Source organism: Salmo salar, chromosome 15 (genome assembly GCF_965601325.2).
Source record: "Salmo salar chromosome 15, fSalSal1, whole genome shotgun sequence".
Classification (NCBI taxonomy): domain Eukaryota; kingdom Metazoa; phylum Chordata; class Actinopteri; order Salmoniformes; family Salmonidae; genus Salmo; species Salmo salar.
This window is the reverse complement of record NC_138305.1, coordinates 42,738,330-42,750,419: the sequence shown is the minus strand read 5'-3', so window position 1 is coordinate 42,750,419 and position 12,090 is coordinate 42,738,330. Positions and strand designations below refer to the sequence as shown.

General features: G+C 43.5%; 1 protein-coding gene across 3 annotated transcripts; it reads left to right on the top strand.

Moving 5' to 3' along the window:
• On the top strand, positions 1-10,468 carry LOC106571384 (F-box protein). Of its 3 annotated transcripts, none has more exons than XM_014144406.3 (8): positions 1-300; positions 1,690-1,969; positions 2,238-2,378; positions 3,335-3,592; positions 4,018-4,109; positions 5,848-6,029; positions 7,197-7,366; positions 9,370-10,452. In XM_014144406.3, exons 1-8 carry the CDS (start codon positions 43-45, stop codon positions 9,549-9,551), a joined length of 1,563 nt encoding a protein of 520 aa, XP_013999881.1. In that variant the 5' UTR covers positions 1-42; the 3' UTR covers positions 9,552-10,452. The 3 variants fall into 3 exon arrangements, with proteins under 3 accessions (XP_013999881.1, XP_013999882.1, XP_013999883.1); XM_014144407.3 differs by having other exon boundaries at positions 2,256-2,378; positions 9,370-10,445; XM_014144408.3 differs by lacking the exon at positions 1-300 and adding an exon at positions 1,099-1,553 and having other exon boundaries at positions 9,370-10,468.
• Positions 10,469-12,090: the final 1,622 nt, after the last annotated feature.

Below are 12,090 nucleotides of genomic sequence, written 5' to 3'. Positions count from 1 at the left end.
TAAATCCCTCTCAAGCATGGCAGACTTTTGCAGGTGGCAAATATGGCACTTCCTGAGGGTAGTTGGGAGGATGAGTTGCAGGGACAGTTCTCGCTTTTATCCGCCACTTTGTTCGAAGTCAAAGAAGAAAGTGAGGACACACATGGAAGCTCCAACACGGGGATACTAGACTTAAGTGACGAAGTCTTTATTCTCATCCTACGACGGCTGGATCCCACGTCTCTCTTGAGAGTTGGGAGCACCTGCCGAACCCTGTTTCGAGTTTGTTCCTGCAACTCACTGTGGACAAGACACTTCCAGGTAATGTAAATTGAATTAGACTTTAGTAAAACATTTTTTTTAGGTAGGCCGAAATTTGCTGATCCTCTTTTGAATGAAGATGGTAGGTTATGCATTGCCCCAACTATAGACTTACACAAGGTAATGTAAGTTAACCAGCTTTTTTTTAATTTTTAAGTAATCTAACAATCAATATATGTTGCGATGTTTTTTTCAAGTCTTCTGTCATTGATAGACAGTGTCTAGCCCAATATCGGACTGAAGGCCTTTGCCGTTAACGTTACTCCTTATTGTTCAAGGTCCTTACATATTCTAACGGTGAATTGGCTCAGGAAGCCAATACAAATACGTCAATCGATCATCTATGTACAGTTTTAATAACATAAATCCTTTCTACTTTTCGATCACATTAAAATAATTTCACAATTATTTAACTTGCAGCGGACAGTAGTGTTCAGTGACCACACGTTTGTGGGGTCGTACTAATGATCCATCTGCGTCCTTTTGGATAAGCAGATGGCTAATTAGCACAGGTAGTCTGTTTTCTGTAAACCAAGTGCCCTAACATGGAAATATGGCCGCGTGGGAACCCTAACCCTGTAAAGGTGTCAGTTGAACCGTTTTGGGAAAATGATTTCTCTCTGATATGAAATAAGGTTCTTATGTTTCCCAAACCTTACTGCATGCAATGTCTGTTAATGTTCAGACCCAGCGTCAGGGGTCTTAAAACTGCAACTTGTAATTTTTTGCACTGACTAAATTCACAAATGTTATAGAGCTGTCTTTCTTATTAAAAGCAAGTATAAGAAGTGGTAGATCTTTTCTGTGCCATTTCTATGCTTTCCATTAAGTTTAGTTTGTCTTAAACTACAATATTTTGGCGTATGGAAAAGATTTCACAGCGGTTTAGTGTGTAGAGAATCATTGGACCATCTTGCTTGTTTGTAGCAAAACATTAGTTTCAGCAACCAGGAAGTGGCGGTGTGAATTTTGCATAGTGCATCTTTAACAAAAATCCCCTGTACAGAAGACACCATGGTCCAGTGACTTATGTTTAATGTAATGGAACTGAGCCATGATCAAGGGCTAGTGGGTGTCCTCCACGATGTGCTGCATGTCATGAGACGCCTTTCTCGATCAAAGAGAAGATTTACACGTTTTTGGATTACTTCGTGCAAAATGTATATTTTTTTTTACATTTTCTCAATGCGAACTGGACATGGCCATTTTGAGACTCTTGTTTCCATGAATTGAGAATGAAGACTATTGCTAAGGTTAGTCAAATTCTGTGCTACACCAAACAGTATGTTTACTGTAAATGGATACAAAATCTTTGGTTAAATCATATCTGGTCTAACAATCTGTAGCTAGCATTGCACATTCACTAGACTTTTTCTTCTTTCTATGCAGACCTCATTTGGCGTCCCGTTTGCCACCGCCACCTGCTCTATCTCTGCCAAGAGTGCCTTCCGTTTGATCTTCATGTGGCGGACTCTCTTTAGAAACCTGCACTGTAACCGGTCTCTTCAGGAGAAGCTCTTTGCAGAGATCCCATTCCCACCACACAAGTACTGGGTCCAGTGGCTGGTTCTGGAAGAGACTGTTCCTCTGCCCTCTGTGAGACTGCCTTGCACTGACATAGAGAGCTTATGGGGAATTGAGAAGGAAGTGTTGGAAGCTAAAGTCCAAGGTGAGCTCATTTATTTTAGGAAGATGTAAAGCTGTATTTATATTAGCAGTTTGGCTCCTAGGAATTGCCACCCCTTGTCTTAATATTAAAATTGCCCCCCCAGTTGAATATGTATATTTTTGTTCTGCCCTTTGACCTGCACTGTTGGAGCTCGGTGCTTAGGCTCTTCACTGTAGCCTGCATGTACATCTGCAACCCTGTGCATGAATCTAAGTGACGTTTGTAAGGTAGTGGAGGAATGTTGCTCACAATGTTAATATTGCAACAGTGTTTTGTTCTTTGGCAGAGAAAGATGAGGATGAGGGCAGAATGCTGAAGTTCGACTGGAAGGAGCTGTATGCCTTGGCTCTTGAGCACCATGGAAGCATTGCCAAGGTTTTCCAGCATGTTCTCAACCAACAGAGCAATGGTAGGTTGTATGGGCCATACCACTTTTAGCTTTCCATTAATGCTTTGTTCAGTAAATACTCTGTTAATTGGCTGAAGGTGGGGTGTTGCTGGGATAATTAAGATTTGTCTGCTTTCTACAACCAGTTATGAATTGTAATCTCTTTACGGTGACTGCAATGTGACTCAAAGGTGGTAATGTCCTTTATTGCCAGCTATGAGCCTGCTGCCATATTGTTATTCAGATTGACTTTTTGGCAGTGCAGATGAAGGCTCCTGACTGTTGTGCTGTATCTATGGCCAACTTATTTGTGAATTCTGGCCAGGAACATGGCTGTTCCCAATGGGTAAAGAGAATGTTCTGTTATTTTAGAAGTTGACACCACACCTATAAGCAATGACTTTATTTCATCTTCAAAACAGAGCTCTGATCTTACTCATCATACCCAATCTCTTGAATGTTGTACTGGGAAGCACCAAATTGCCTTTTTACTCTGGAAAACCTTTTTGAGCCATATCCCCTTGCTGGATTTTGGTTTGATGGAAGACATCAAGGTAAAAAAGTATATCTTTTTTTGCTCTGCTGAGCTGCTTCAAAGTGTTTTTATCAGCTGATATGGGGAGCAGAAACTAGACGCATGGTTTCAGTCTGAGCTGTCTCCCTCTGGATTATACATCATGTTTTACCCTCTGGACTGAAGCCCTGCCCTTCCTATGCCATCAAACTAACAGCCTAAGCCTATAGGTAGGGCAGCTACTGGCCTTCAGGCCTCCCTTACTTGTATCTTATGATACCAAAGTAATTACCAACTCTACTGTAAGTGGCAGACGGGCATTGATCTGTCCATCGATAAATGAGTCATGTTTCTGGGCTCAGCTCGCTTTAGATGTATTGGAACATAAATGCAACTTTACCCCTCGACACTGCATCCACTTGAGCTAAAGGTTTCTACCGCGATGTGGACTTCTACCCTACAGACCACTATGAGCTGGAGGCCATGTTCAGTCAGTACAGCCAGTGTCGCTTCCAGTGGCTCTTCACCTACTGGTTGTTCCGCCAGCCAGCGCCCTTCGCTAGGCAGCTCAGGGCCATCTACCTGCAGTGGCAGAAGCACAGCAAGAGGAAGGTGGTGTCCTGGGGAGGCACGTTGTGTGACATCAGGTACCTGGCCTCATTGCATCACATCACCAGCGACTACTGGCGGGGCAAGCTGGCCCAGGGTGACGAGACTGTGGGTAAGTAGCGCTTTCAGATATTGCTCCTCGCCCCACTTTTATTCTGCTTTGTGTTAATGTTATGCCCCGTCATGGCACACGCTCTTATTTGGCGTGGATTAAATCTTTAGTTCTGGATTTGTTTTAGAACGGTGCCCCCTCAAGCCATAAATATACTTCAGTCATTATGGTTATATTCATTTTCTATGCCTCAAGAATATCATACCATTTTGATTTATAACTATTAATGGTGTCGTTTCTTTAAATTATTAATTGGACCAGTGAGTATAGGTCAATGAATAAGCCTCTCCATGCAATGAGGCTCTTCAATAGAGTGGTGCCCTGTACAGACACGTCTTGTACAAGGCCTCCTGTGATCGAATGGCTCAGCATGGAGCTCTCAGGGCTGCCGGCTTTTGTCAAGTATCTATTCTCCTTCCTCCCAGGAATTCAGACGGTGGAAAACTATTTCTCCATGTGCAAATCCCTGGTGGCCTGGATTTTAGGGCGTGACTGGGGCAGATTGAAACGCAAAAAGGTATAGTAAAGGACTTTTTATTCTGCCCTTTAATAACTTGGTGTCAGGCAAAGTGAGTAGTCTACCTACTGAAATGAGCACACAAGCTGTGTTTTTGCCCACACTCAGTGTTTTTAGCACCATGCTGAAAATCTATACAAGTCATAGGTGAGACGCCTTCAGACTGCTTGTATACAAATTACATTTTGGCATCTCTTCAGTAGTCATTAGTATTCCATCAGTATGCATATCCTTCCATTAAGCATCTCCAGAGCATTAGATCTGTGCTGGTGATTTCACAAGGCAGATTGAACCGGAAGCTCGCAGTCTTATGTAATGGGCTGCTAAATGTATTATAGACATATCGGTGATGTCCTGCTCAATTACACTTCATGTGTGAATCCAGCTAAGCTGCTACAATGCAATAGTCGAGGACGGTGTTACCAAGAGAATTGATAACATCAGATTGGCACATAAACTGCTTATGTAAGCAATTATGACAAATTATTTTCTCATCTGGTTGTACTTAACGTATAGAATGGAAAAGCACTTGTGAGGTAGACTCGGTGTTGCCATGAGCAGCACGTCAGATTGAGATGAGCGTGATGCAAGACGTTGCTCTGTCACACAGTATCTGCTCATGTGCACAGATTCGCCTCACATGTTACAGCATGGCTGCCACGGGAAGTTGAGCCCCACGCTTCAACGCTCTTAGTAGTTGTGAAAATTGACACAATGCTGTTTACCGTCTGTCATATTGCAGAGTCTGTAATTTTTGCATGACCGTAGCCTCAATGACATTATCCTTTCAAAACTGGTTTCAACTCCCCTGGTCCATAATCCCTTCATGATGTGATCACTTTTTTATTAGCCTGTTATATTGAATTGTTGCCTGCTCAGTGTTTACTGTCAAATGTTATTTGACTGCTTTCTCTTAAAAAATGGATATTTTATCTCTGAGACTAACCTGGTAAAATAAAGGGGGTAATATGTGGACACCCCTTCAAATTATTGTATTCGGCTATTTCAGTCACACCTGTTGCTGACCGGTGTATAAAATTGAGCGCACAGCCATGCAATCTCCATAGACAAACTTTGGCAGTAGAATGGCCATACTCAAGAGCTCAGTGATTTTCAACGTGGCACTGTCATAGGAGTGGTGTAAAGCTCACCACCATAAGACTCTGGCGTGATGACTCACACTTCCCCATTGGAGTACGATAGACTAATCTGGGTTTGGCGGATGCCAGGGAAATGCTACCTGCCCCAATGCATAGTGCCAATTAACATTTGGTAGAATAACGGTATGGGCTGTTTTTCATGGTTTGAGCTAGGCCCCTTAGTTCCAGTGAAGGGAAATTAACTCTACAGCATACAATGACTTTCTAGACAATTCTGTGCTTCTACACAGAGCCCTGACCTCAACTGAATCAAACTCCTTTGGAATGCCAACTACGAGCCAGGCCTATTCGCCGACCTCACTAATGCTCTTGTGGCTGAATGGAAGCAATCCTCGCAGCAATGTTCCAACGTCTAGTGGAAAGCCTTCCCAGAAGAGTGGAAGCTGTTAAAGCAGGAAGGGGGGGGGGGGGGGGAGACCAACTCCATATAAATGCCCATGATTTTGGAATGCGATGTTTGCAATTGTCCACAAACTTTCAGTTTGGTCATGTGTTGTATTTCAGCTTCTGGCTGAAATAAACGTAACATGTAGTGTTGGCTGCTCTTAAGTGTTACAGTATGTGTTGACTGAGTGTAGGTGTATGAGGACACGCTGGAGGGTGTGTACCTGCTGCTGAGGAGGGAGATGCAGGAGACCCTGGTGGAGCACGAGAGGTTCTGGCAGGTGGCCAAGGTCCAGATGACCCGAGTGTGCACCCTGGAGGAGACTGCTGTAAACTACGTCAACTGGAAGATGATTGCAACGCTGCCCTACTACAAGTATGTGTCTAAAGTTTGGGCTGCATAATCGTGATTTCAGATTCTTGAGGGAATATGGGATTACTGGTTGGGTTTGAAGAATTGTTAACTAGAAAAGCCTCTTGACTGTTTAGCAGTCACTGCTTGACTTTGATAACCTTCCCAGTTTTAAGACTCATTGTGTTTGGCTGATCCTGGGCTACCTGATGTGAATTTGGCCGGTGAGGTTGTGATTAGCTAGATGGTGATTCCACTCTATTAAAAGTGAGTTTCACTACTTGAGGGGTGTGCTGCTGGTATGCTCTTTGACAGGGCTTTGAAGCTGGGGGAAAAAGCAGTGAGTATTGGGGCACTGCTGGTAGCTTCAAACACAGTGCCCGCAGCGCAGAACCCAGCGCTATCCACTGTCAGTCGATGATCTGTTTGAACTTCAAGACCGCTCATCCCCTTGACCTATACAGTGAAGTTCATCAGAAGCACTCAAACCCAGAGCTAGAATCTTTTACCCCAGAGATGAATGACATTTTTCCAAGTGGTGTTTTTCCCTGCCTTAGGATGAGGAGCTGAAAAAGCCCTGACTGGCTGCAGGACAATTTAATGACTGTTTGAGAATAAAAAGCCTTTCACAATGGTATTATCAATGTAATATTTAAAATGCCCTTAGTATTCAGAGCCTGGCTGGGTGAGTCATTTAATATTCTGATAATCTGCTCCCAAATGTAAGACTTTGGAGAGAATAGGTTGTTAGCATAACTTGCGTTCTCTGAAAGTTACTTTGGCCACAGCACTTTCCTCTGACATCGCAGTAGATGTCCCTAGTGATTTGGGTGTTCTTGAATATAATGAACAGTTCATTGTTCTAAGATGAGAAATTGCCTTCATGGCACTACTTCACTGTTCTTGCACATGTTGTTTTCCAGCCCCTATGTGGTTTGATCACATAAAATGTGTCCCTGCTTCTAAAAGAATGATGCTCAAACTAAATACTCTCTCCTTGTTACTCCAAGGGGTCTCAATTCAGGGCCACCCACCTATTAATATCTCCCTTATGTTTCACTCTTCATTTTGTTAAATTTATATCAGGAACATTAGGAATTATATGCCTTCTGTCATTCATTAATATGCATTTAATTTTAGCGTGATGCCCATTAGAAATGGCTGAAGTGTGTAACTCTGGCCATCCCTCAGGCTGTACATGGTGTCAGGCAACATGGTGTACTTAGACCATGTGCAGGGCTTCCTCCACAGGAAGAGGCTGGTCCATGACTGGTTCTTCATGAAGGAGAACACCTGGGTCAGACAGCTGCTGCCTGGTGACCTCTACCCTCTGCTGGAGTTTGACACCAAGATCTCCCAAGGTATAGTAGGACCTTTGTTCCCCTGTATATATCCATCTGATCAGCCACAAGGTTGTGTTCTCAGTATACCCTGAGTGTAATCCTAATATTGAGTTGCACCCCCTTTTATCAAAAGCGTTCCACAGGAATGCTAGCCCATGTTGACTCACCGCTTCCTTCAGTTTTGTCAAGTTGTCTGGATGTCCTTTGGGTGGTGGACCATTCTTGATACACACAGGAAACTGTTGAGCGTGGAAAACCCAGCAGCATTGCAGTTCTTGACCCAAACTGGTGCGCCTGGCACCTACATAACCCGTTCAAAGGCACTTAAATATTTATTGTCTTGCCCGTACACACTGACTGGCACACATTCACAAACCTTTCTCTAGGCTTAAATCCTCCTTTATCCTGTCCTTCCCTTCATCTACGCTGATTTGAAGTGAATTTAACAAGTGACATCAATAAGAGGTCATAGCTGTCAGTCTGTCATGGCAGGTGTTATGTTTTGTACACTGTATACCCCCCACCACTGAATCGGCCACAATGTTCTCTGGAGACTAGACGCTTAGATTTCCCTCTTTCTATTGAGTTCAACGCTGTCCTTTCTCATTTAGGTTCTTACTATACTTAGTATAATCATTGCATTTATATTTTAAGTTACAGTTCATAAAAGGAAATCAGTCAATAGAAATAAATTCATTAGGGCCTAATCTATGGATTTCACATGACTGGGCAGTGGTGCAGCCATGGATGGGCCTGGGAGGGCATAGGCCCACCCAATCAGAGTAAGTTATTTTACAACAAAAGGGCTTTATTAGACATAAATAATCAGTTCCTTGATATGCCACACCTGTCAGGTGGCTGGATTATCTTGGCAAAGGAGAAATGCTCACTAACAGGGGTTTCTAACAGATTTGTACACAATTTGAGAAATAAGCATTTTGTGTATTGAATGCTATGTTGTCTTAGGTCTCTCGTGTAGTGTTGTGATTTGTTTTTGTCTTTTTAATCCCTGTCCCCGCAGGAGGACGTTTGCCTTTGGTAGGCTGCCATTGTAAATAAGAACTTGTTCTTAACTGACATGCCTAGTTGAACCATGGGACCAACATTTTATTTTTTTCAGTATAGTTTAACTTGTAGCGTTGAGGCATGTTTTTCAGCCTTGAAGGACTTTTCAATCCGCATTAGAAGTTCAGGTTTACAGCCTGATTGCCTTTTAAATTGAAATGTTCCTGCTTTAGACCACATTCATGTTAAACGCTGCATGTCAGCTCAATCTGAAGTAATTTCTATTGTGGAATCTGTAATGCTTTAGACTGAATAGAGCAGTACGTGACGATATTGGTCGTAATCAGTATTTGATAGTGTTAAAACAAATCTTCTTGGTTGGCATGCATTTCTCCTGTACATCAGGGGGAAATCCCCCTCCAGGCATTCAGGGTGGGAGGTATTGACTGCAAATGGTTTGACATTTAACCTGGGCTGTGCTACAGCCATCCATCACTGGCCCTGGCCAGGACAGGTTGTCAAAACACTGTAAAAAGCCTTAATTAGGATTTAGTACCTGGGCCTGCCCTTGGCGGTCTGACCCATGGGCCAGATCATAGATTGACACACTCAAAGGGGCCATTTGTGTTGTTTACAAGCTTAAAATAATGGCTTTGCAGGTCTGTTCCTTATGCTGCACCTGTAGTTCAAATGCACACAGCAGCTAACCTTTGTTTTTACACTACTCACTCTATTAGTGTTCCTAGGAGGGTTTCCTGTAGTGGATAGCTGCACAAGCGTTCATTTATTTATTTTCCTCATGCACACAAAGGTGTGGATCTGCCAATATGGTCCTACTGTATCCTGGTTTGGTTTGAAGATCTGGTGTTTGCATGGCTTTCAGTGTGGTTGACTTGTGGTTTGTGGGGCTGTTGTCTTATGTTGCTGTGGTTTGAGGGTATAGTTTGATGCTCTTCACTTTTGTGATGTGGTCTACTGACTGCAGGGCTATTGTCTGATACGGTGTCTCTTTACAGACAGCCTGCACGGAGACTCCATGCCAGCCCAGCTGAGCAGGGTGATCTGGCTGTACCTCCACTCTGGACGGCAGCTCTACCTGGAGGCAGTGAAAGGCCTGGTGCTGCAGTGTGCTCAGGCCAGTCTGGGCCACTTCTGCAGCCTCTCCCCTGGCGCCTCTGTTCAGCCCGTTGTCAGCTAGCTGGCTAACAGATTGACCACTCTGTTTTTAGAGCCTCGACGAGATGTACAGTACCCCTTTTTTTTTCTTCACTGGATCCAATGTCCACAGTGCTTTTTATCACTTTTTACTGTATTTTATCACCACTCAGATTTTAGCTGGTGGGCTGGAATTAATCTAGATTTTTAACTTTTTAATCTTTATCAATAGTTAATGAAATGTAGGCTATTGATGTACATTGTAGAAACCTTGTTTGCTGTCATGTAATTACTCTACAGCCAACATTTGGGGCAAACCATTGAAGTGTTGGCATTGATCAATCATTCTCAAATGGTGGTACATTTTTTCAAAGCCTAACAATTCTTGGCCGATTAACAAAGGCTAGAAACTTAACAGTGCTGGGTTGCTGTATAATGAATAAACAACTCTGACAAACTTTCTTCTGATTTGTCTGATTCCAAGTAGTGCGTAATAGAGGCTGACCGATATTTTTTATTTTTTTAATGACTTTTCAACGCCCATACTGATTATTGGAGGACCAAAAAGCCGATACCGATTTTTAAATCTGCTTTTTTCTTTTATATATATTTGTAAAAATTACAATTACAACAATACTGAATGAACACTGATTTTAATTTCCTGATCAAAAAAATAAAGGGAACACTTAAACACATCCTAGATCTGAATGAAATAAATAATCTTATTAAATACTTTTTTCTTTACATAGTTGAATGTGCTGACAACAAAATCACACAAATAATCAATGGAAATCCAATTTATCAACCCATGGAGTTCTGGATTTGGAGTCCCACTCAAAATTAAAGTGGAAAATCACACTACAGGCTGATCCAACTTTGATGTAATGTCCTTAAAACAAGTCAAAATGAGGCTCAGTAGTGTGTGTGGCCTCCACGTGCCTGTATGACCTCCCTACAACGCCTGGGCATGCTCCTGATGAGGTGGCGGATGGTCTCCTGAGGGATCTCCTCCCAGACCTGGACTAAAGCATCCGCCAACTCCTGGACAGTTTGTGGTGCAACGTGGCGTTGGTGGATGGAGCGAGACATGATGTCCCAGATGTGCTCAATTGGATTCAGGTCTGGGGAACGAGCGGGCCAGTCCATAGCATCAATGCCTTCCTCTTGCAGGAACTGCTGACACACTCCAGCCACATGAGGTCTAGCGTTTTGTCTTGCATTCTGAGGAACCCAGGGCCAACTGCACCAGCATATGATCTCACAAGGGGTCTGAGGATCTCGGTACCTAATGGCAGTCAGGCTACCTCTGGCGAGCACATGGAGGGCTGTGCGGCCCCCCCCAAAGAAATGCCACCCCACACCATGACTGACCCACCACCAAACCGGTCATGCTGGAGGATGTTGCAGGCAGCAGAACGTTCTCCACGGCATCTCCAGACTCTGTCACGTCTGTCACGTGCTCAGTGTGAACCTGCTTTCATCTGTGAAGAGCACAGGGCGCCAGTGGCGAATTTGCCAATCTTGGTGGTCTCTGGCAAATGCCAAACGTCCTGCACGATGTTGGGCTGTAAGCACAACCCCCACCTGTGGACGTCGGGCCCTCATACCACCCTCATGGAGTCTGTTTCTGACCGTTCGAGCAGACACATGCACATTTGTGGCCTGCTGGAGGTCATTTTTGAGGGGCTCTGGCAGTGCTTCTCCTGCTCCTCCTTGCACAAATGCGGAGGTAGCGGTCCTGCTGCTGGGTTGTTGGCCTCCTCCACGTCTCCTGATGTACTGGCCTGTCTCCTGGTAGCGCCTCCATGCTCTGGACACTACGCTGACAGACACAGCAAACCTTCTTGCCACAGCTCGCATTGATGTGCCATCCTGGATGAGCTGCACTACCTGAGCCACTTGTGTGGGTTGTAGACGCCGTCTCATGCTACCACTAGAGTGAAGGCACCGCCAGCATTCAAAAGTGACCAAAACATCAGCCAGGAAGCATAGGAACTGAGAAGTGGTCTGTGGTCACCACCTGCAGAACCACTCCTTTATTGGGGTGTCTTGCTAATTGCCTATAATTTCCACCTGTTGTCTATTCCATTTGCACAACAGCATGTGAAATGTATTATCAATAAGTGTTGCTTCCTAAGTGGACAGTTTGATTTCAGTGTGATTGACTTGGAGTTACATTGTGTTGTTTAACTGTTCCCTTTATTTTTTGAGCAGTGTATAATACATCAATAAAATCAATTTGGTCTCAAATAAATAATGAAATGTGTTCAATTTGGTTTAAGTAACGCAGGAAGAAAGTGCAATATGTGCCATGTAAAAAATGCTCGTGTTTAAGTTCCTTGCTCAGAACATATGAAAGCTGGAGGTTCCTTTTAACATGAGTCTTCAATATTCCCAGGTAAGAAGTTTTAGGTTGTAGTTATTATAGGATTATTTCTCTCTATACCATTTGTATTTCATATACCTTTGACTATTAGATGTTCTAATAGGTACTTTAGTATTGCTAGCCTAATCTCAGAGTTGATAGGCTTGAAGTTATAAATCAGCACAATGCTTTAGCTGCTGGCAAATGCAGGAAAGTG

Coding starts and splice junctions, on each gene's coding strand:
- LOC106571384 (XM_014144406.3), top strand. CDS start 43: ATGGCACTTCCTGAGGGTAGTTGGGAGGATGAGTTGCAGGGACAGTTC. Junction 3,593..4,017: donor CCAGGGTGACGAGACTGTGG/GTAAGTAGCGCT, acceptor CCTTCCTCCCAG/GAATTCAGACGGTGGAAAAC. Junction 4,110..5,847: donor GCAGATTGAAACGCAAAAAG/GTATAGTAAAGG, acceptor GACTGAGTGTAG/GTGTATGAGGACACGCTGGA.